The sequence below is a fragment of the Thalia democratica genome, chromosome 9 (assembly GCF_965202585.1).
Source record: "Thalia democratica chromosome 9, ktThaDemo2.hap1.1, whole genome shotgun sequence".
NCBI lineage: Eukaryota > Metazoa > Chordata > Thaliacea > Salpida > Salpidae > Thalia > Thalia democratica.
Genome location: NC_139173.1, coordinates 28,658,109 through 28,680,909, shown reverse-complemented (window position 1 = coordinate 28,680,909; position 22,801 = coordinate 28,658,109). Strand labels below are relative to the sequence as shown.

The following is a 22,801-nucleotide window of genomic DNA, read 5'->3' as shown; positions in this document are numbered from 1 at the left end:
TTATTTTATTGTTTTATCAAAAAAAATTGCATTATATCACAAAAAGCGATTAATTTGAAAATAATATCGGAGAAAATTTGTAGTAAAATCGTTTTAAAAATGAAAAAGTTTAGAATTATTTACAATTAAGCCAACTTGTTCAAATAAAAACTAAAAAAAGAGACTTACTGTTAACATATTTACGTAAAATCTTTTTTATTTATACTAAATTTTTTTCGCAATATTTTAGTTTTTGCATTATAAAATCCACTGATGCAGTGAACATTGTAACATCATTTACTAACGTACCTTTGCAAAAATAAGCTAAAGTCATTTTTAGAAATGTATATTGAGAAGAACATACGTCAAATAAAGAGATAGAAATCTCTGAGTAAGCAAAATAAAAGCAAAACAATTCGTATCATTTCCACAAATGTAGAAAGTCATTTAAGTATAAATTGAAATGTATAAATCAAAATCAAAAAAAAAAACTAAACAGTGTAGCACAATATAAAGTATTGCATCAACAAACGGTTAAAAAACAAATTGCAAGCTCGTGCATGTTTCAAATGATTAAAAAGTACGATTTAGTTTGTAAGATTGAGATAATCCGTTTATTGTGAACTTTAATCTGCCAAAAACTAGCGTCTCCCTGTACGTTTAAATTAACAAAAGTTAAAGACGTGTAAACTTTAAAACTTTGTTTTCAAAACCAAATAGAGCAAAATGACATTTAAAAACAAATTGTAATAAATACAGAAAAGTAAAAATGTGCGGCTTTATGAGTTTTGTTGCTTCATCTTTCGCCTAACTAACGTTGTGTTTGAGTTTACTTCGTGTTGTAACTAAAAATAATAATAGCTGTTAACAAAAACAAACAAAAGTTTAAAGTTTTAATAATACTTAATTTGAAATTTTTACAAAATATAAAAATTTTTGTTGTAAACAACAATTTAAAGTTCTCTTCTTATATAAATAACAAAATAAAGATAATATTTTTTATTACTTGTACTTTGAAATGGTTCTTAAGCTTTGTTAATTTTTACAGCACTTAGTTGTTAAGATAGGTACAGAAACCTTTAAAGTATATTAATTGTAGAAACTTTCAGTCTTATACTTTCTTCAGTATGTTTTCATTAAATAGCAAAACTTTTTATAAATAGATAAGTTTAAATAGTTCTGTTTTATAATATTTTTTAGTTTTATGCATTTTGGTTTTGTGTTTCAATTACTAATTAGTTATAAATATGTCTTAAAAGTATTTAAAATTAGTTATTTATTTTTAAATTTTAAGTTTGTTTTTAGTAATTTAAGCTATTGTTCATTATTACGTCAGCATATGTAACATTACACATAAAGTAATGTATTTTCTATTTACACTCACGACTAATACTTTATGAATAATATAGCCTTGACTGTTATCGTAAGTAATTTAATTATCAAAAATGAGCTTTGTTTACGAATATAACTTACACTGTAAACAAATAAACGCAAACACTGTTAACTATTAGTGGAAAACAGATCAGAGGCCGATACAAACATTCCCGTAACTTATTAACTTTGTCTTAATTTGTTCACAAACATGCCAAAAATATTTAAAAAATTCGAAAAAAAACTTTCATTATTTCATACCTATAATTTTTTTTTTCATCATACAACCTTTTAATTTGAATAAAGCCAATAATTGTTGTATTTGTAAGTTTGAAAAATTTATAAAATTATGAGCATACAGTTATAGTAGTCTTTTGTTATAAAATAGAACGCTTTAAGTAGAATTTTTAAATACTTAATTTAGCTCACCTTGTTTTTATTTCTCGAAAAAAGCTTTAATGATGTTTCGTGTTATTTAGAGATCAAAGATCAAAAACATTATGCAAGATTTATCATAACTCTTTTATTTTCGAACAAATTTTGTTTTTAAAAAATTTACATTTATCATAAAAAGTTGTTACTTGTAAACCAACATTATGTAAAACAAACATTTGTTTTATTGTAATACCGGCTCTATGAAACAAAGTAAACATGGCTGAAAATAACTACCACAAACTTGTAATTAGACTGAGAATTTAAATTTAGGTAACTTTAACTAAAAAATTTACGGTAGAATAATAGTTGATAAATTATTGTTACAACAATAAAAGTTTTAATTTTTTAGTTGTCCATAAGCGCTTTATTTATGCTCATAATCTACTTTACTTATAGAAGGATATTTGTTTGAACAAAAAGTTTTGCAAAAGTTTTCATTTCTTCTTACTTGCCTTTAACTTTAATAAGTTTATTTTTTGCTATAAAAGTTAGTATAGTTTTTTTAAGTATTTTGAGTTATTAATCTGAAGATATTTAATCTTACAGCGTAAAAAAATAAGTATGTACTTTTTTTTGTAGTTTAAACAACTCTGAACTAATAAGTTACTCAAAGTTTTTAGTATAATAAACTGTCTTTATACAGCTTCATTAAAAAACTTATGAGCTATAAGTTTAAATCTTAAACCACAAATTTAAGTATCAAACTTATGTCTGCGGTTACATAACAGTCAAACTAACTTTCTCAGTCTTCGCATCTTCGGAAACACTTTTTCCGCTAGCTGCTGCTGCCGAGCACCGCTTCTTCATGTAGGCTTTCACGAAGAAGTCCACGAACAGCACAAAGTACGAAAGGTACATGGCCGTGCCCATGAAGATGTGGGTCTTGTTGGACCGGCAGTCCTGGTCGTTCATCCACAGGTGGACCAGGTACATGGTGACCGACCCGACCACCATTTGCACTATCTGGCGATAAAAAAAATATTGTCACCGATAAATAATAAGTCAATTTCTGTTTCCTTAGTCTTCGGCAATTTTGTTTTTAAATTTCATGGGTTTACTTATCATTGTAATTTGTGCAACATTTTATTAAGTTAAATTTTAAAGCTCTGTCTTAATAAAAACGAAAGCATCATTTTAAAATAAACAAAACATTTTGAATCAAGTTCATTAGAAATAAACAAAGATTTATTTATTTTTACGTTGTATGAGAATTAAACTGATTGTGTTTTTGCTGATTTAGCAACTTCAGGAGAAGCAACAACACTTCCCATAAAACATTTACACAACCGTTGTACTCCTTTTAACATAAAAACAAAATTTTAGTCGCAACTGATTGCACTCATTACGAGTAAAACTATCATTTTTTAAATAATAACAAAAAAATTATAAACAATTGAATTACTTTCTACCTGTATTGAAGTGATGGAAACGGCAATTTTCTTAGGAATTCTTACACCCGCCGCTCTCAACGCGTAGTAAGTGTACATCACAGAGTGGACGAAAATATTTACCGTCATAAACACCACTCCGCCTATGGAAAAACTATAGTAAGTATTTATGTTTTTGAAAATTAGTAAAACGCTTTTCATAAGTTTTTTGTACTTTTTTAAACATCATGTAGCATCAGCGTCTTTTAGTTTCATAGAATGATAACGAAACTTACTTGAATGAAAAATTAGTACTACTATGTATAGTTTTTTTAACGCTTTTAGATAGACGTTTGCTTAATCATTAAAAGGTAGATGTATTATTTTTAAGCTTTGAAAAACTAAAGAAAAATTATTTTCAAAAACCATGAACCGAAGATAGTTTTAAGAGTTAGTCCTTATATCCATTTTTATGTAGCAAACCTTGATTTACAGCTAACTTTTACAAAGCTACTAAACTTTAACAAAAAACATTCAACAAACCGGGTAATTGTTCTCCGTACATCCACCAACAGTAAACGCTGACTGTGGCGTGGTGGTACCAGTGAAGAAATATCAGCCTCTGTTTCCTCAGAACTATGAACATCGTGTCAACTGTGACAATAATGTTTTAAACAATCGTCGGTAAATGAAATTATCTTAATGTACAAACAAATGACTTAATTTGCTTGTTAACTACACTTGTTTTTCAAAAAAAATAATGCAAAAATGTTGATAAAAGTTACGTACAAAAAAAATTACTTGAAATTTTAATCAATCACTTCACGAAATGTTTTTATTAATTATGTTAGCATGGCAGTTGATTATTTTATCGAGCTCAAGAAAAGTTGAAAATTAAATGTAAAGTTCATGTAGATATCAAGTTTACAACTAACAAAATAAAAAAACAACAATTTTATTTTATTGATTTGAAATTAAAAAGTTGTTTAGCTTTGCTAATATTAGTTCAGCTATATTTTAGAATATATTTTTTTTTAACTCACCAAACTCAACAACTTTGCTGATGATGAACAGCGGGCCCCAAAACCTGATAATGGGTCCCCTGGTCTGAAAGTTCGGAGTGCAGATGACCCCTCGGACCCCATCGGAGTTGTACAAATGGGCGAAGATGGTGATCAACCTGACACATCCGAAGATGCTGAACATTGCCAGGATCAGGCTCCAGATCATCATTGGTTTCCGTAACTCGAACCTGATTGGTTGTTGCAGTTAAATTACAATTCTATTTTTTGAGATTGTTGAAACTTTAGATGTCCTTTCAGAAGTTTAGTTTATTATGCTATAACTGTACAAATGTATATAACAAATAAGTTGATAAGAAAATATGTAAAGGTGTAACCGCCTCCGTAGTTCGAACCTGGTTGGAGAGGTTAATTTAAGTTTTTGCATATCCAACAGTTTAAAAGAAATATTAAAAACTGTAAACATCTATTTTTACTTATTCTACCAAAAAATTTGTTCTATTTAGTATTACAAATTATTTTTGTCATGTTCTGGTAAATTCATCAAGATGGTTTTATGGTTCAATAAACTTTTCCAAAATTACTTTCATAAGTATTTTATTTAAAAAGTTACATTTATAATCATTGTATATTCTTAAAGGAACTGTAAAGTTTTGGTTTAATTTTTGTAGTATGTTTTAAAACGCACAGTTTTACAAAATTTTATTTCAAGTCGTATTTATAATTTTTATTTAATTTTGTAAGAACATAAGCTGAAATATTTTATGGGTAAAAAGTGAAACTGAAGTTTTGAGGTTTTTTATGGTACTTTTATGACTTTTAAAAACTAAAAAAAAGTTTTATTAAGGTGTTTTTTTAACTTTTCAAAAAGCAAAAAGATAATTGAGCGTTGTTAAACAACGTTTGAGGAAGCTTGTGCTAAGTTCTCAAGTGTATGGAGAAATGAGCGACTTTTATGAATAATTAAGCACAATGTGCTCCACTTACAAACTAGAGCCATTATAACACTGGTTTTTCTTATCTTTTAAAGTTTTTTTTGTGCATACTAAGTATGTTTCAAATGAGTGGATATAAGTAATAAAACAGTAATTTAAACTTAAAACACTTAAAAAAAAGTTTATGTTTAAATAAAACAATGTTAACTAAAATTATTAATTATGAACTACACAATTTAAGATAAATGCAAACAAATATACTGTTTGCATTTATTATTTTCTATTGGTATTAAGTTATACTAATAATATTATTATTATTAATATATAAAATACTTTGTTTTCTTTTCCATGTACTTCTGTCCCACAAATACGGCCAGCACATACATGAGTGCAGAGTACAAACTCCAGTTGAAGTTGTACTGGAACCACGACGACAAGTCGGGGCTGTTTATCGTGCTCTCAAATTTGTACTCCCACTCGTGGGGAATACCGGCATCTGAAATTTTTTATAGAGTTTTATAATTTGTTATGAAAAAATACAATAAAGTTTTTTACGAGTAGGTTGGTTTTACTTTACTCAGTATTAATTAAGTGATATAAAAACACTTAAACTCTTTTACAATAAATAAAGCGTTTTACTTATTTAGCATAATGTTTAAAATTTTATTTGCTAAATGATAAAAAAAAGTGCATTTCTTAATCAACTAAGTAACCTTATTAGTGCAAGTTCATACCTGGAAATTTAAAATGCTTTAATGAAGAGTTCATGATAGTTTTGCTAAAACGCTTTCTATATGTAAAATAAGTTCAATATAAATAAATACCTGTAAATTATTGCTAAAATTAAAATTTATTTTGTCATTGTTTTATAAAAATAAGTTTTTATTTTATAGTTATTATTTTATACTATATATTTTATTTAAAACGTGTTTTGTTTAAAGACAATTTAAAGAACAGTAAAGAAGCTTTCACTGTGAAAAGTTAAACAAACATAGCGTATGAACCATGACAAGCACAAATGAACTGTGATCTTCTTACACTTTTTCTTAGTAACTATAAACAAAGCTTGAGTAAACAATAAAAAAAGTAATTTAGTTTTTCTACTTTGTAGTTTAATTTTTAATGTTTTATAAAATAACGTTCAATCTACAACTCGTAGTATAACAAGTTTTACATTAAAACTGCTCGAACTAAAGCTAAAACTTTCAAAAAGGTGTGTGTTTAAAAGTTTATATAACAACTTACTTTTTATTAAACGTAGCTTAACAACTTACAAATGTGTCTTAAATTAATTTGAAAATAAGATAGAATTTCTACCAAAAAAATAAAAAAACAAATTAAGATTCATATAGCATTAACAACAAAAAGTAAAAAAAACTTTATTTAACACTACAAGCCTAAATACAACATATAAATGTAAGAAAAGTTTATAATAACTAAACATACATCTATGTCAATTCAAAAGTTTAAATACAGTTTATAAACCTTATTAAAACCTACAAATAAAGTTTAAAATCTATGAACCATACAAAGTAATTGTTATTTTATTCGAACATTCTAACATATACCGTAACAATAGAACATGTAGTAACACACTAGCTTTTTTTAAATTTACAAATAAAATTTACTATCTGCTTCACACAAAAATAAACTGTTGGCAAGTTGTCTAAACTGCAGTGAAAGCTGCTAATAAAACAAAAAGCTGTGAATGAACCGGCAGTAAAAAAACTATAATAGTAGTGGGCAGCATTCACTCTCGGTGTGTAGTGAGAAAAATTCTCCTTCCTTTTCGCTGTGTGTGTAAGGCTTTAAAAATGAAATGAATAAAAAGGCTTCTCACTGCTTTTATAAGCGCTTTTGAGTACACTGCGCTTTCTAGTGATAATTTAAATTTTTAATAGACAAACAAACACTGTTTTCTAGTGATAATTTGAAATATTATAAACAAACAAATACTGCTTGTAATTATTTACGCATTTTTTTTCGGGAATATGCAAACATAAAAACATTTTTAATAACTGCTGTTTGATAGTTAAGTTTATCAAAACTAAATATTTGATTGGTTTATTTTAAACAGACGCTTTTGTCTTAATAGAGATGAACAACGTTGCCGGGAAATATGTTTACTGTTATTCGCGTTTTTGATTGGAAAAAGTTTGTTTTGTTTACAGGATTTTTGTAAATAAATTCTTTTTATGCAAAAAACGTGAAAATCGCGTGTTTTAAACTAGTTAAATTGCGTGTTTTTGTGACTGTATATAAGAAGAACTTAATAAAAGATTAACTATAATAAATCCTCTTGTTTCAGTAATATTACAAAATTAATTTACAAATACAAATAGTAAAACTGTATTGTTAATCTTAAAAATAAAGAACAATATTTATAATAATAACTAAGCACAAAGCATTAAATTGTTCTATAATGAGACTTCTATCCTTTTTCTAACTATATTTATATAGATAAGTAAGTAAAACGTTTAAAATTAAAAAATCAACAACATAACTTATTTCAAAAAAATATTTAGAACTATGTTTTAATGATGCTTAGTTATTAAACTTCCTTTTGCAAATCTTAGTTTGTTTTCTTAAATATAGTAACAACCTTTAATACAACTAAGTTGTAGTTTTTTAGATAATTTATAAACTTCGACTTAAAAACTCTATTAAAATATTAGATCTATTGAAAAATATTTAAACTTATTAAAAAAAACTAGTTTAAATTTTTTTTGTATTACTTACTTTTGTTTATAACAAAACTATTGTTTACATAATTTAGTGACACTTTTTAGATGTTTAGTTTTTTTGATGATAACAAATGCTGTTTTAAGATTTTTCAAAGTCTACTTTTACACAAAGTTTAATTTGATAAGTATAAATATTATCTATTAACGATTCACATAAGCAATAAAAACTAGGTTTTTAAATAAAGTATACTTTATTTTCTAATCGAATAATTACATATATATAGCGTATGAAGACACTATTCTATTGCGACCCTATAATTTGAATACTTTGTTTGCAACTACTAGAGTTACATTATGTGATAAAATAAGACACATTTTAAGTATTAAGGTATAATAGGTTGGTGATTAAAATGCTTTACATATTTAAAAAAGTATTAGGTACACACTAAATTAAACATTGCGTTAAATCTCTACAGAAAATAGATTAAAAGTAAGTTTGTAAAACAAATAAATTTCTATTATTATGTCAAATGATTACACCACGAGTAAGGTATAAAGATATTTTAATATACTAAACCTATAATTTACAAGTTTCTTACAGATATATTTTTACGCCTTATTTTTTTAAGTGAAGGCACAATAAATATTTTTTATCACATTTCTACAACTAAGTACTTTACTTATCACAAGTTTTATTTAGAAAACAATATATAGAAATACAAAGACAAGATTTAATCATACCAATTCGATAATCAGATCACAAGCGTTTAGTCTGATGATCGAACTCGTATGATCAAACCTTATGTTAACTTGAGCTTGTCTCACGGCATAAGAAAGTCTAGACTTAGGCTCTGTAGACTTTCGCCGATGCTTTCGCCGAAAAATACAAGAGTATAACTTTAAAAACTTACATCTAAAATGTTGAGTTAATATAACTAATTGTTTAATTAATTCGAAAAAAACTTAAATACATAAGTGTAATTTGCGACTAATAAACAAACAAACTTTTCAAAGCTGGAACTTTTCAAACTTCTTATTTAAAAAAAACTTATTTAAACTTTATAAGATGTTTTTACTTTAAAATATTGACATTTAAAATTTTTTCAAGTATAAAATATCAATAAAATTTTAGCTAAAGAACCTTAAAAATATACTTGACAAGGTAAAATTTCGACTGTATGCAAATTAAGACTAAATCAATAAGACAAAAATTGATACATAACCAATCAGATAAAAATAGTAAACATATTGTCAATACTTTGTTCTTCATTAGAATTTTAACTTTTTGAAAACATAAATTTAATTAAATCAATAATCTTTGATTTTGTAATACTTGTGCACATTTTACACGTGCAAGTAAACGAGTATTTTTTAATTATTTATTTTTCTACACCGTTTTTTTTAATTTAAATAAAACTAAAGTAAAAAGGTTTTTGATTCATTTTATAGAACTTAAATACAAAAATTAAAAAAAAAACTTTTTCAATGTAATAAAATTATAAGATGTAATATCTTAAAAAGATAAAAAAAAAATTAAAATTTAAAATAAAAATTTTATTGTTTTGTGAAATTGTTTGCCGTATATACAATTTCTGGTCATATAAATTTATGTCATGTCTTAAATATTCAACATTATCAAGTTTACCTAAAAAATCCACACTAACCATTCTTTTTATTTATGTTAAAAGTTGTCCTCATACCATAAAGTATTTAAGTGGTTATTTAAAAAAAAGTTTTGTTTCATTTAATTATTTAATGTACCTTCAAGTAGTTTTAAGTTAAAATTTAAAACAAAACCAAAACTTAGTTTTTAGCAAATGTATTTAAATTTAATTTATGAAAAAATTTTATGTTTGAAATATATAAACTGTTTAGTTTTTGTTTTGAAAAAACTTCACTGGAAAAAAATTTGAATAATACAAGCATTAAATCTTTAAAGCGAATTTTGTCACAAGTTAACTATTAGACAATAACTAAACTCTAGCAATAAGATAAAAAACGTATATTTAAAGTACATAATAAGTAAGACAGCAAACGTCTACTTTTTATATACTGTCTGCAATTACAAAATAATTAAAGCATGTTACTTTTTTTTCATAAAAAGGTTATAAAAAAACTATAGTATAATTTTTAAGCGTTTCTGTTTTCAAAACAAGGAATGGTTTGTCTCTTAATTTTAAAAACAACATTTATGTAACAGTATTTCCAAGCACAAAAACATAAAAGCAATTCAGTTTTGATAAAGCTAAACAAATATTATCATTGTTGGTTATTTTATTTTAAAATAAACAGTCTTCTGGTTTTATTAAGATAATTAGTTTCAAATTCTAAAATTCATTAATATAAAAAAAAAGTTTAAACCAATTAACAGTTTATTTCAAATTTTAACAAATTAATGTCTTTTTATATAAAAAGTGAATAAATGTACGACTAAGTAACAAATAAGTTATATTTCTACTAAGTAGTAAAAAAAAAGGTTAAATGATTCAAATTTTTATAAGTAATTTTAGTTAGAACTCACAAAACTACAATACTTACAAAAAGTTATTGTTGATTATTAAATTAATATTAGTTTTACAGTGTTTGTTTAATTTTACACGTGTTTAAATTAAAATGTTTTTTTTTTTAATTGAAAGATTAAATTCTATACGTAATACATATAATTTTAATCTTAAAAGTTTATTTAATTCATTTATTTAACGAAGTTTAACAACATGTTCTTACTTCTTACAACGTGACTACGTTTTTTACACAATAATGGAAAAAAAACTAACTAGAGTTATGAGCAATTTTCGTTTTTCAAAGCTAAAATAAACTTTGACAACAAACAAAGATAGAAATCGGAAAGCTTTAAAATGTTATTTTCTAAGAAATGTCGAGTAATAGTTAATTATAAAACGCAAAACTATTAAAAAATTTAAAACTGCTTGTTCTACCGCTTTTTAAAATTAATTATCTTTTTAATATAAAAACACATGATTAGACATTAAACTTAAGTAAGTTTAAGTTTAAACTAAGTAGTACATTTTGTTCAGGTTCGTAGAAAACTCTTGTATATTTTAAATAAATCATAGTTTTGAAGTGTACTATGAGTAACCAAACCAAGCTTCAACTGTTTCGCTTACATTTTTATTTTTGTACAAAGGAAGTTAGACTCGAAGGTTTGTTCTTAAGTTCATGAGAATATGAGGTTTATCCTGAGCTTAATTGTTTAAACTTATCTCAATAAAAATTATTTAGTTGTCATTATAAGTATAATGTAAGCGAAAACTCTTTAAAAATGAACAGAACCCAATTTTCACAATGTAATATATCTAAACTAAATGCATTTTCTTTTGTGTTCGACATTTCTTTGTTTTTTAATATAAAAATATGTTTTTTAACGAAATACAGATTTAGAATCCTACTTTAATTCTAAAAAATATATAAAGGAACAAAAACATTTTTTTTCTCTTATCATACTAAAATATTTTATTTCTAAGTTTCCGCTAGTAACGCTAACAAGTGATTAAATCAATGTAAAAACGAGAATGATTAATCAATTAGTTGCAAAAAATCACTTAAAAGTGTATTTATATTATATTATATATATTATACAGTTTATTGAACGACAAAAACACGCTAAAAATGTTTAGTCCTAGGACCTGGTGCACATAAAAATCTTTCGGTTATCGAGTCGTACACCACGGATACCTTTTTATGTCTTGTCAAGGAAAAGACAAGACGTCAAAACAAGGACAAGACGTATATAGTTGCTCATCTATACTCAAAACCACCGCACAATTTTTTTGTGTTTTTGTATTTTTGTTTTATAAAATACAGGTATTTTATTAAAGTACAAACAATATTATAATTGATATTTGTTTGAATTTTGCTGATAAAGGTTTGCTGTTTCGCTTGCTCGTCACTTAGACAATCCCAAAATATGTTAAGATTAAACAGCAATAAACATCTACATATCCAATTAAGAAAACGCATTATATATGTCAAGTTGACAAACAAACCATAGTAGATTTATATAGAATAAATCGTTCAAAACACTTAGCAGGGAAGAGTTTAACTTTAGGCAGTTCTAGAAAAAAAAAGTTGTTCATTAGCCAATCCCCATTAGTGCACATTAAGTTGTATCCTTAAGTTTATTTATCTTATACATTTTGTATCTATTTATGTTATCATTTAGGGCAGCGGTTCTTAAACCTGTTTTTTATGTTTTATCTCTTTTTTGGAATCTAGTTACTAAATTTACCCCCTATAAACAAAGTAGTGTTCAATTTTGAGGAACAAAGTTAAAATTTTGAACTTTATGCACATCAACGGTAAAAAATCGTCAAATTTAAAAAGTTTTTTTAATCAAAAAAAATACAGTTTAATACTAACGTATAAATTCAAAAGACAATTAACAATTATTAACTTACATAACTTGAAATAAAGAAAATCTACCCCAAGGGTAAATTTACCCCAACATATTAATCGTTGATTTAGGGAAATCATGTTAGAATTATGCTCTTTTATACACCAAAATTTTAATTTTGTTTTAACATAACAAACTTAACCCTTCTATATCTAGGGTTACATTTACTTAAACGACAGTTTTTATGCTAATTTTTTAGTAATAAGTTTAAACTTAACTTTGAAGTATGTTTATCGTTTAGGAAATTAAATAAAATACAGCTTTTTAAAGTTCATGCAAATCTCCAAATAGTATAACTTTAAATTTTTAAATTTTGTAAGCAATAATATTGATGTTTAAATTCTTACTTAAATGTTTATCCTACCTAGTATAAAGAAACAAAACAAAATGAATAAAATGTATATAGTTTAAGCTATGAATTTTAAAATAGTTGCATATATAGAACATTGCAAAAGCATAATTTGAAAGAATTATTACCTAGTGATTAAAAATAACACTTTTCATTAAATTAAGCAGAGTAAACATATTAAAAACCGAAGCTACAAGAGTTAAGAATACTATTGGGTGGCATAACTAAAAATATTATAACTTTACTTAAATATCGACATTTAATGTTAAACTACAAAAATTTTCTCAATCAATTATAGTTAGTAAAGTTTACACTATGGTATTTTACAAAACACTCTATTTTTTTAATTTTGTTGTACACTATCAACAAGCAAAAGTTAAATAGACGAAATTATATTTTAATAGTTTGTATCTAGTTGGAACTATATATAATCGTAACCCCGGGTATGGTGAAAAAAAACTCCAATGTTGCAAACATATATACTTTTATATATGAAACAGTTTGTTATAAGAAGGTTCAAGAAACTGTCTGTCAAAATAAATTGTAAGCATCTAAAGTACGTTCGAATTTGGTTTAAGTTCAATTTAATTTAGAAAAAGTTTCAACGACCTATTTTTCGTAACTATTCTCGAACGATAAGTAGTAGTTTAAGTCTAACTAAACATTATACCTACAATGTTTAAATAATGCGTAATATAGGAGCCTTTTGTAGAACAAATAAACAGCTCAGAAGATTATTAGAATTAAGAATGGGTGGAATAACAGCATACTGACTATTGTTAACTGTGTTAAATGTTTTAGACATTTGTATAAATTCGTTTTGTATACTTTTTCTTTCTTTTATAGTTACAGAAGTATAACTTTATAGGTAGACAATCTGTAGTTAGACAAGTTAAGCTCTTACTTAAAGCTGTCTTTAAATGATATCATAACTTTTAAGGTACCAAAAATAACTAACCTTTTGATTAACTTTCAAAGAATTTTCTGTATATTTTAATTTATTGACTAATTAGACTGTAAGTAGAGTAATTGTTACCAATTCTATGAGTTATAGTTGCAAGCTATACGTTTTTAATGTTTTTACGTAGATTTTAATAATATTTTAACACCACCACAATTTTCATAATATTGATTAAAAAATAAGAACATGCTTTGGTTTTCAAAGAAAATTATCGTCGTGCAAACATATTCAGTTACATCTTAACGATATATAAAAATGTTAACAGTTTTATCACAAGTTTTCGATGCTTTAAAACAGTAAAACGTTTGCATTTAAGTTTGAAAGATGAATATACAGCTTTTTTGTTGTTTGTTCGATGTATCTCCGACCACCCAAACACTGGTTAGTCACAAGAATAATAAAAATTTATGAGTAGTTTAAGTTTTATTTAAACGACCACCTACAAAAAACAACGAACAAACGCATTGAAGTTCATTTTAAATAAGGGTGTGACAATAAATATATTGCTTTATTAATTGTTTAATTGTTCAAAACTTTTCAACATTGACATGAATGACTTCTGTTCATTACAACAAACAGTGAGGACTTAAAACAAGCTTCTTCGCACCTTATTATATGAAAACATCAAGTCTAAGATTTCGAACGGAAACTACGATCATTTAAGTGATGAAGTGCCCCTAATATAATAAAAGATAAATTAAAAGTTTTAAAATCAAATAACTTCTAGCATGTTAAAAGAATTATTAGTATAAAGTTGGTAACTACTTAATAAAAAAAAGTTGTTAAACATATTGCAATTTAAAACGTTATATTTACAAACGTAAAAAATTAATAATTACCCATAAAATCACAAGACTTTGAAATTTTGTGGTGTTAGGTAAAGTTATAGTTTATATTTTATTAAACGACAAAAAAAAAGACACCAAAATATTTGGTCCTAGAACATTTACAGAAATCTAAATTTAATTTAATAGTAAAACAAAAGCTGATATATTAATACATGTTTTTAATAACTTCCGAAGCTTTTTTACAGTAAAAAAAATAAATTCCTTGTATCGTAACTTTAAGTACCTTATCGTAAGTTACAAATTTACATAACAGCTTTAAGCATAGTTTTGAAAACATTTTAAAAGATTGACTGTTTTTATAATTCATTATGTAGCTAACATAAGCTTAAACTTGACAATGGACTAAACGAAAACTCTATTGTGTTTTGTGATAAAAGAAACTTAGTTTATTTAGTCAAACTATGTTCAAAAGAAAGTCGTGATAATAACATTTTTTTATTAAGCTTTAGAAAATCCATTGTATTAAAACGTATCTACGTACATTACTTGAGATAAAAATATTTTTTTAAACTAAACAGAGGAAAACGTTTTAAGCTATAAACTTTTTATAAGTAGCTTACTTCTGTGTATTGGCTTCATCAAACGTTTTTATTTACTACTTCTTAAACTTTTTACATTCTACAAAATAAACTTCTGTTTGGTAAAACTAAAAACTACAAGTTTGTTGTAAAACAAGTTTTAGTATAAAGTTGTAAATGTTACGGTAGTTGGTTTGTCTACAGGTATTTAAATAGCACTCTTTTAAATATTTGTACTAAATCAAGTAATAACAAAACCTATTCTTTAATTTGTTACACTTTGTGTACTTAATAAGCTAAAAAAAGATAAAAATATAGAATTTATTACAAAAAAATTATAAGTTCTAAGACACTAAAACATCGTTTTGTAAATGTGTGTACTCGGTTTGTTTAGACTTATTGTAAGAGTATCAAAATAAATATACATATAATTCGAGTGTATTATTATTGTTCAGTGTTGTTTAATTTCAATATTTAAGTTAAATATTGTATTCTTTTCAAGTTGTTTTGGTTATTTTGTTTTGTTATACTATTTAAAACTAGTTTTGTAACTTCATTAATAAAATTTTATAACAAAGCTGCAAGTAATCTACCTTTACTAGAAGCAAAATATCTTATCTTGAAGTTTTTTGACTTTAAAACTTTAAAGTTTTAATAGAAATTTAAAAACTGGAATGATGCAATTCACTTCATGAAAAAGTATTTGGAGGATTACAAACAAAAAAAACATTTTCCCTTAACTATCTTCTATTTATTTTAGCACTGTACTAGTTTAGTCGTGCATAAATATTTTAAATTTCTGATTTAAATGTGAAAGTAGAAGATCTATTGATGTCAAATTATGCTAATACTTGTATCTTATTTCCATAGTCACTTAACTTATAAGCTTTATAAGTTTCGTACACTTTATTGAGAATTTTGTGAGATTTTTTCTATCTCCTTCACTTTTAAAAGGTAATTATTTTATTATTGTTTGAACTGATATCTTATAAACAACTAAGAAATTAATTGTATAAAACATGCTTTTTGTTTAAGTAATACACTAAAACCTAAAAACTCTTTATTTATTATCAAAAAGTATAAGAGTGGAGTTCAAAGCATAGGTTAAAACTGAAAACTTATGATTATTTTTACAAAAATCTAGTTTCTGCTTTTTTTTATACATTCTAGTTTAGTAACTTATTTTAAACTTCAGTATTTAAAGTTATGATTCAATCAACAAAGTAATAACAAAAAAAATAACATAGTCAGCAACTTCCGAAAAATCGGTTATTATTTTAAATGCGGTAAGATGAAAATATAACTTAACTTTAATTTCTGCATGCGCTAAAAAGTTGTTTCAAACAAAAAAAGAGGTGTTATCCCTTTTAAAGAAAACAAGTTGCTAAAACTTTAAAGATAGGTAAAACAAGTATTACAAGGACTGTTTGATTTCAAACAATCAGATTAGGCTTGACAGCCTGTCAGAAAATCACTTACTTGTTTTCATGTTGACACGCGGTTATTAGTGGCACCTTTAAAACTTTTGAAAAAAAACTTTTGTATTCACAAACAAGCCAGACTAACTTTCAGACGGCTTCTGAGGTGGCGTGATGTTGTGACGCGAAAGTTCATTATGACGTCACAAATCTATTATGAAGTCACAAAGAGCTACCGAAAAAATTGCCTTCTTGCCCTCAGTTTAAAAACTTCCTTCTTCAAACTTTATGGATCTGCAGCTGCTTCTTACGAGTTTTAAGTGGACACTTTTTAAAGACTTTTAAATAAGATGTTTTGAATGCTTCCGGTAAATTCATCTTTTTAACATGAAGTTTTTTAATGAAGTTCTTACAGTGATAAAGTTGGAATAAAATTGTTTGTCAAAAGAAAGTCGGTGTTTTTACTATGAGATACTTTTATGGAAACTCGTTGAAGATTTCATTAGTGATTTGTGTTAAAAAGAATGAATTGTTTTAAGCACATTTATTAAGCTTATTAATAAAACAAAGTAAACACTTTAAAAATAACTATTTAAAAATGTTTATATAATGTTTTATAATATCAAGTACTATATATTCGTAATAAAAATACAACTTAATATGCAGTCGTTTAAGAAAAATTCATAAAAAGATAAGATAAAGATTATAGTTTTTGTTTATAAAGTTATCTAAGCCTAACCAGAACCCTTTTAAACGCTACCAAAGGATACATTAAAAATTTTATTTTCAAAAATACAGCAAAAGATATAAAAAACATTCTTTGAAATAAACATGTATAAAAAATACGTTGCAATAGAAATGTTTGATATTGATAACAAAGGGCGATTTATTTCACAAAACTAATAAAAAAATGTTTAACTCGCCTAGCCTTTAATTTAAGCCACATTGAGGCTAGTTTATTGTGTATAAATTTGTTATTGTGTTTCTTAAGCAAATATTTTTTTATTGTACTACAAAGTTAAACGATTACTTAATAATTAACTTTTGTAAGTTACACGTAATAACGTAAATAAGACAGTATTTCTGTAAAAGCTTACTAAAAACTTTTTCGAATTGTGAAATTTTCCAATAACTATAAAAAAGCAGCAATTCAAAACAAAATAAAAAGTTGGCAGTGAAAAATAAAACAAATATTTACCAATGTTTTGAAATTTATAGTAAAAAACACTGTTTAATTATTTAAAAAGTTACAGTATTTTCAATAAAGTATTGTTTAAGACCTTAAATTAAATCTATAATTTTTATCAACAACTTTTATTAAAATTTATTTAAAGAAATGAGTTTTATAATAAACATATACATGCTAAAACAACAAAAAACGTTAAAAATTTTGTAAATATTAACTTACAAGACGAATTCTGAGGTACTGGTGTTTCTTTATCTAAAAATAAAAATGATTTTTTTTATTTTTTAAACTTGAACTTATACCCTAAATGATCTTTCTTTTACTGCAGCATATGCAATGTTATGAAAAGGAGTTAAATTTTTACTGATAAAAATTTTTGAAGTTTTGTCGAAACACTTTTATCAGTACATTAATTTTTTAATAAAGTTTATCTCGTGATATTTTCCTACAAGTTTTTGTTCTCACGGATAAAAATTTAAAATATAAAAGTTAAACAAATTTGTATTAAATGTATGAGACAGTATAGTTGCATTGCATAACATACTTAAAAGATTAAAATTGTACAAAAATTCTGGCAATAGATTTAAATACTTAAAGTAAATTTTTAAACAAACACTTTAGGAGTTTTTAATTGCTTTAAAAAGCTTTAATAATAGTTTAGAAAGTGTTTTAAGTGTTTTTTACAAAATTTCTTAAATATTTAAAAACCTTACTGTTTTTAAGTTAAACCATTTACTAATAGTTAGAAAATAAACTTTAATTTATAAATTAACTTTGTACAATGTTTAAAAATTTTCATCAAATATGGTAAATAAAGGTAAATATTAAATAAAGTTTTGAAAATATTTAAAATAATATGAGATATTAAAAAAGCTTTCATCATAAACAAATAACTTAATTCTTTTTTGTTCACAATAACTTGATTTAACTGAAAATTTGATGTTTTATAATCTATTAGATTGTTTTCAAACTTTTATTTTACTTGTAAGTAGTTATTGAAGCATCTTTTTAAATAAAGTTTTCTTTTAAAACTTTTAACATTGTAAATAGTTTAATTGTTTCATTAAATCTAAAATGAGTCTAGTCTTTGTTCAACAACACCAAAAAACATTTTAAGACTCAATTTTCAAATAACACTATTTTAATGTTTTTTAGTTAAAGACCAGAAGTAAAACTTAATAAATAGTTTCGTATAATGAACATTTTTCGTCATAAAAGATTCTGTTACAAGTTGGTCATATTAGTTTACACAAGTTAATTATAAAACATACATCGGTATAAAGTATTCAAAAATCTTGATAAAACTTAAACGTTATTCTAAACGCTAACTAATTCTTACTTTTATTATTTATATGAGAAGACGTCTGTTCATTTTGCATTGAATTTTTTGTAACGACAAAACTCCTCGTAGTTGAAGTGTCGCGGTGACGTTGGTGCTTACCAGGATGCACGAACAATTTCATCCTCATTTTGTTTTCGCAGTTAGGTTCCGAATTTCGTGCACTATCATCATTGAGGTAGGCTTTAAAAGTTTTTATTAATTAGAGCAGTAAGTTAGAGTAAGTTATCAAAAATATTTAAATACTTAAAACAATCAAAAACATGGTTGCACTTTTTAATGCTTTTATAAGATTTTATCACGATTAAAATTGTCTTTGTATATATTAGCTTTTAAATTTAAGAATACATCTAGATTATTTTGTTTTAAATATAATAAATATTAAAAGTATAAAAAATAATATATAACTTAATTAAGGTTGATATGTATTTATATTAAACAAACGAACACATGAGGTAATAGTAAGAGTTCGGTTTGTAGATGAAGCCTTTCGGATTTGGACTGAAACTTTGGAACTTTATCGTCAGTTTCGTGTTGCGCGTAGGATGTGTGCAACTTAATATTTTCGCTGTTTCTATGAAATTAAAAATTCCTTTTGTTCAGTTGAATTTTTCAAAGTATAATTAAAACATTTTAGTTAATAGCTTTAAAATTGAAAATTAAAAGCAAAAATTACAATGATTATTTACAAGAAATGTTTCAGATTAACATTTCTTATAAAACATTACTAAATTTTTTTTGCATATCCAACAATATTTTCATAGTGTTTCATTTTTTGTTTTTTTTTTTCAAACAAACTTCAACTCACCGTTGCTTATCTTACAAGAAAATGTTTATAATAAAATTATTAGTTTTAACAAACTTAAAAAATACTTAATTTAAATCTAACAACACCTTTTTTAATAAAAATTCCAACCAACCGTTGGTTATCTTCGAACACGAGTGGAATATTTCCTTCGTGACGTTGTAAACTAAAAACGTCATCATTTCGTCTTTGCTTTCGTCCACGTCATACTGGGGACAGATGACGTCCATGTATTCTCCGATTGTGACGTCATGATGGAATATCCTTCCCGGTGACAGTCTGTTAGAAAAAACTTTGATATAAAAATAAGAAGAATAAGAACAGACCAAATAAATAGTTATATTTAAAAAATTTAACAAATCAATTACAATTCAAAATTAACTTGAAAACTTTTGACACAAATTATTGCATCACATATTTTAAAAGTAATATTTGTTATATTGATATCATGCAAGTAGTTACATGACAGTTCGAATTTCTTCCCATAAAAACTACGGGCCTCATCTTAATAAGTAACTTACAGTTTAAATAAAATTGTTTCCGAAAATCTAATTAATAAAATTATGCAGTAATAAAAGTTGAAGCAAAGTATCTAAAACAAATTCACAATAACACGTGACAATTATGATTTGAGTTGTTGTGCACCTAATTCAAGTGACTGCTTAGCAAATTGCTGCAATTTATATATCAGATACAAAGTTTAAATCATTTTTTATAAAGTAATTACTTTTTTTGAAATTTTGTTAAAAAAATTTTAAGCGCCTTTAGTTTTTCATTCATTTAATGGCAGCTCCTCTTTTCAAAAACGTATGTTAAAATTGTATTAACTGCAATAACATCCACCATTTATATACAGTTAAAGAAATGTAAAATTAAAATAAATAAGCTTTAAACTCTAAAGTTGTACTGTTTATCTATTTTAAGGTTTTTTTTTTCATTTAACAATATTTATCTTTAAGCAATTGACAAAAAGCTAAAAACTAATATAACACAAAGTAAAAAAGAAATAAGAACCTTTTTTTTTATAAAAGCAATAATTGAACACTTGTTATAGACTCTACAGCTAATGGTCTGAAAACTATATTTTGATTATTTTATAACAAGTTTACTGAGTAAAATTTCTGAAAATAATTTTCTTTATTTTTAGTAAAATAATAAAATATTGATAAATAAATTAATTGCGCTTTATCGATAAGTAAAGTTTGATTTTAAAATAAGATAAACAGGTTGGTAAAAACTCAAGTATAAATTTTTTTACTAAATTATTATAGAAATGTTGAATTTAAAATTTTACATTTTGAATGTTTATATTATTATATTTTATAAGTTTGATTTCATTTTATCTTACTAAACAAATTTTTTTTTGTAAAATTGTTATATATTTATTAAAAACTTTTATTCATCTTCATATAAGTTTATAAAACGTTTAACTTTATCAAAATAATCTTTATTAGCTTTATTTCTGTTTTTTATTTACTTTGGTTGTTTTACGAGAAGAAAAATAAATGTTGTGTTTAAAAACTTCAAAATTAAATTTTGTGAAAAAAATATAACAATAGACATGTTTAAACAAAATTACATATTTAAAAATTAAGTGGCATTTTAATCAAAACTTTTAGATTTTGGCAAAAAAATCAATAAGAGTACATTTTGTTTCAATAGTTCCAAATTATAAATATTAACTTAATTAAACGAACTTTTCAGTAATTTTCGGGTTCCACGAAATATCGTACTTAACTCTGTCTGATGTAGCCTGGTAGCCAAGTGACGTAATTATGGCTAATAATGACGTAACAGTGTTCATGATTTTTCTGCAAAACATCTTGTTCACATTTCACTTTTGATAAAGTAACGAAGTTGACTTTGGTTTGTAACATAAATACCTGTTTCAAACAAAACTAGCTTTAAACAAAAGTCTTTTGTTTTTAATTATTGTGCAAATAAATAAGATTATGTTAAAACATAAGTTGCTATCAGACTTGTCTCTAAACATTAAGAAGTAATCTAACTTTAATAAAAATAACTATAATATTTAACCTTTTGCAAAGATTTTGTATACCAACTAAAACTGCTAGCCTTTATCAGCAAAGTAGTATCTATTTTAAAACCAAACAGAAGTTTAAAAAAACTTTTCAGTATTGTACTTTTATGATAAGTTAACCCAGATAATAAACGATATGATTTGTGAAACACGCATTGCAATTTTTTTCTTTTTCAGAAAAAAAACTCATAGGTGGCGCTAAAGAAACACATGTTTTGCTGAAAATCTTTGAATGGATTTGTATGTACTCAATATTGTAACCTTTGTTTATTCTATTTATAAATAATAGTATGTTTTGTGTAACAAGTGGTTTTGGGTTAAAAGAGGTGATTGATAAAATCGTTCTATGTTAATTTACTTTTATGATTTTTTTTTTTTTAATTTTTATAAGTTTTATTTTTTGATTCATTTGTCATACAGAAAATTCCAAAAAACTAATACAATATATCTAAGTGTAAAACAAAAAACTTTTTCTTAATTTGTTTTTTGAATAAGCTGTATTTTAAAAGTTATAGAATAGTTCATTGTAATATTATAAGCATTTAAAAGTCATGAAAATTTTTAAATTTAAATTTTATAGGTGTTTCATAAGTAAAATTTTACTTTCTTTAAAACAAAGTAGTCAAACTCTTTTGCTACTTTATATATCAATATTCTCTATAAATAAAAAGTGCAGTTCAAACTTGAGCATGAGCAACTTTTAAAGTTGAAAGATAAACATTCATGATAAATTCAATCATGTTTTAAACTTGATGTAAACATGATAAATATCATAAAATGCTGAGTTATCTGCGAAACAAGTTTTAAACAGTTTTTTAATTAAGATAGAGTCGTTATCAACATTTTATCTATGACTTTTCCTCGCAAATGAAGGTTAATAACATGAACTTTCAATATTAGTTAAGATCGAAAAGTTTAATTTTTAAGATTGTGTTTTTACTTTGTTTAAAATTATTATCTTCAATGTAAGTTCAAAATTAGTGAACAAGTTTTAGAAATTTTTATTTAGTTTGATTCTTTCTTAACTTAATTTTACTTAATAAGATTTTTTTTTTAAATAGTAGTTTTTATGAACCATTTCAAAAATTTATGAAAAGTATGTGATTAAAAATTATTACTAACAACTAGCTAT

General features: G+C 24.7%; 2 protein-coding genes across 2 annotated transcripts; both read right to left on the bottom strand.

Moving 5' to 3' along the window:
• Positions 1 to 752: 752 nt before the first annotated feature.
• Positions 753 to 5,934, bottom strand: LOC145844020 (very long chain fatty acid elongase 6-like). The gene is made up of 7 exons (XM_082951332.1): positions 5,844 to 5,934; positions 5,443 to 5,605; positions 4,196 to 4,404; positions 3,696 to 3,806; positions 3,195 to 3,316; positions 2,524 to 2,748; positions 753 to 824 (listed from the first exon to the last, which is right to left on the bottom strand). The coding sequence occupies exons 1-7, from the start codon at positions 5,875 to 5,877 to the stop codon at positions 759 to 761; spliced, it is 930 nt and encodes a 309-aa protein (XP_082807458.1). The 5' UTR covers positions 5,878 to 5,934; the 3' UTR covers positions 753 to 758.
• Positions 5,935 to 17,641: 11,707 nt separating this feature from the next.
• Positions 17,642 to 21,777, bottom strand: LOC145845164 (ephrin-A5-like). The gene is made up of 6 exons (XM_082952586.1): positions 21,666 to 21,777; positions 21,326 to 21,511; positions 19,744 to 19,907; positions 19,272 to 19,397; positions 18,824 to 19,006; positions 17,642 to 17,739 (listed from the first exon to the last, which is right to left on the bottom strand). The coding sequence occupies exons 2-6, from the start codon at positions 21,448 to 21,450 to the stop codon at positions 17,642 to 17,644; spliced, it is 696 nt and encodes a 231-aa protein (XP_082808712.1). The 5' UTR covers positions 21,451 to 21,511; positions 21,666 to 21,777.
• Positions 21,778 to 22,801: the final 1,024 nt, after the last annotated feature.

Excerpts from the sequence above, each read along its gene's own strand:
- LOC145845164 (XM_082952586.1), bottom strand. The coding sequence starts at position 21,450 with ATGTTTTGCAGAAAAATCATGAACACTGTTACGTCATTATTAGCCATA. Across the intron at positions 19,007-19,271 it reads CTCTTACTATTACCTCATGT|CCTACCTCAATGATGATAGT; the intron begins GTTCGTTTGTTT and ends AAACTTTTAAAG. Across the intron at positions 17,740-18,823 it reads TTCTCATATAAATAATAAAA|ATAAAGAAACACCAGTACCT; the intron begins GTAAGAATTAGT and ends TTTTATTTTTAG.
- LOC145844020 (XM_082951332.1), bottom strand. The coding sequence starts at position 5,877 with ATGAACTCTTCATTAAAGCATTTTAAATTTCCAG. Across the intron at positions 5,606-5,843 it reads AAAGCATTTTAAATTTCCAG|ATGCCGGTATTCCCCACGAG; the intron begins GTATGAACTTGC and ends AAAAAATTTCAG. Across the intron at positions 3,807-4,195 it reads CAGCAAAGTTGTTGAGTTTG|TTGACACGATGTTCATAGTT; the intron begins GTGAGTTAAAAA and ends TTATTGTCACAG.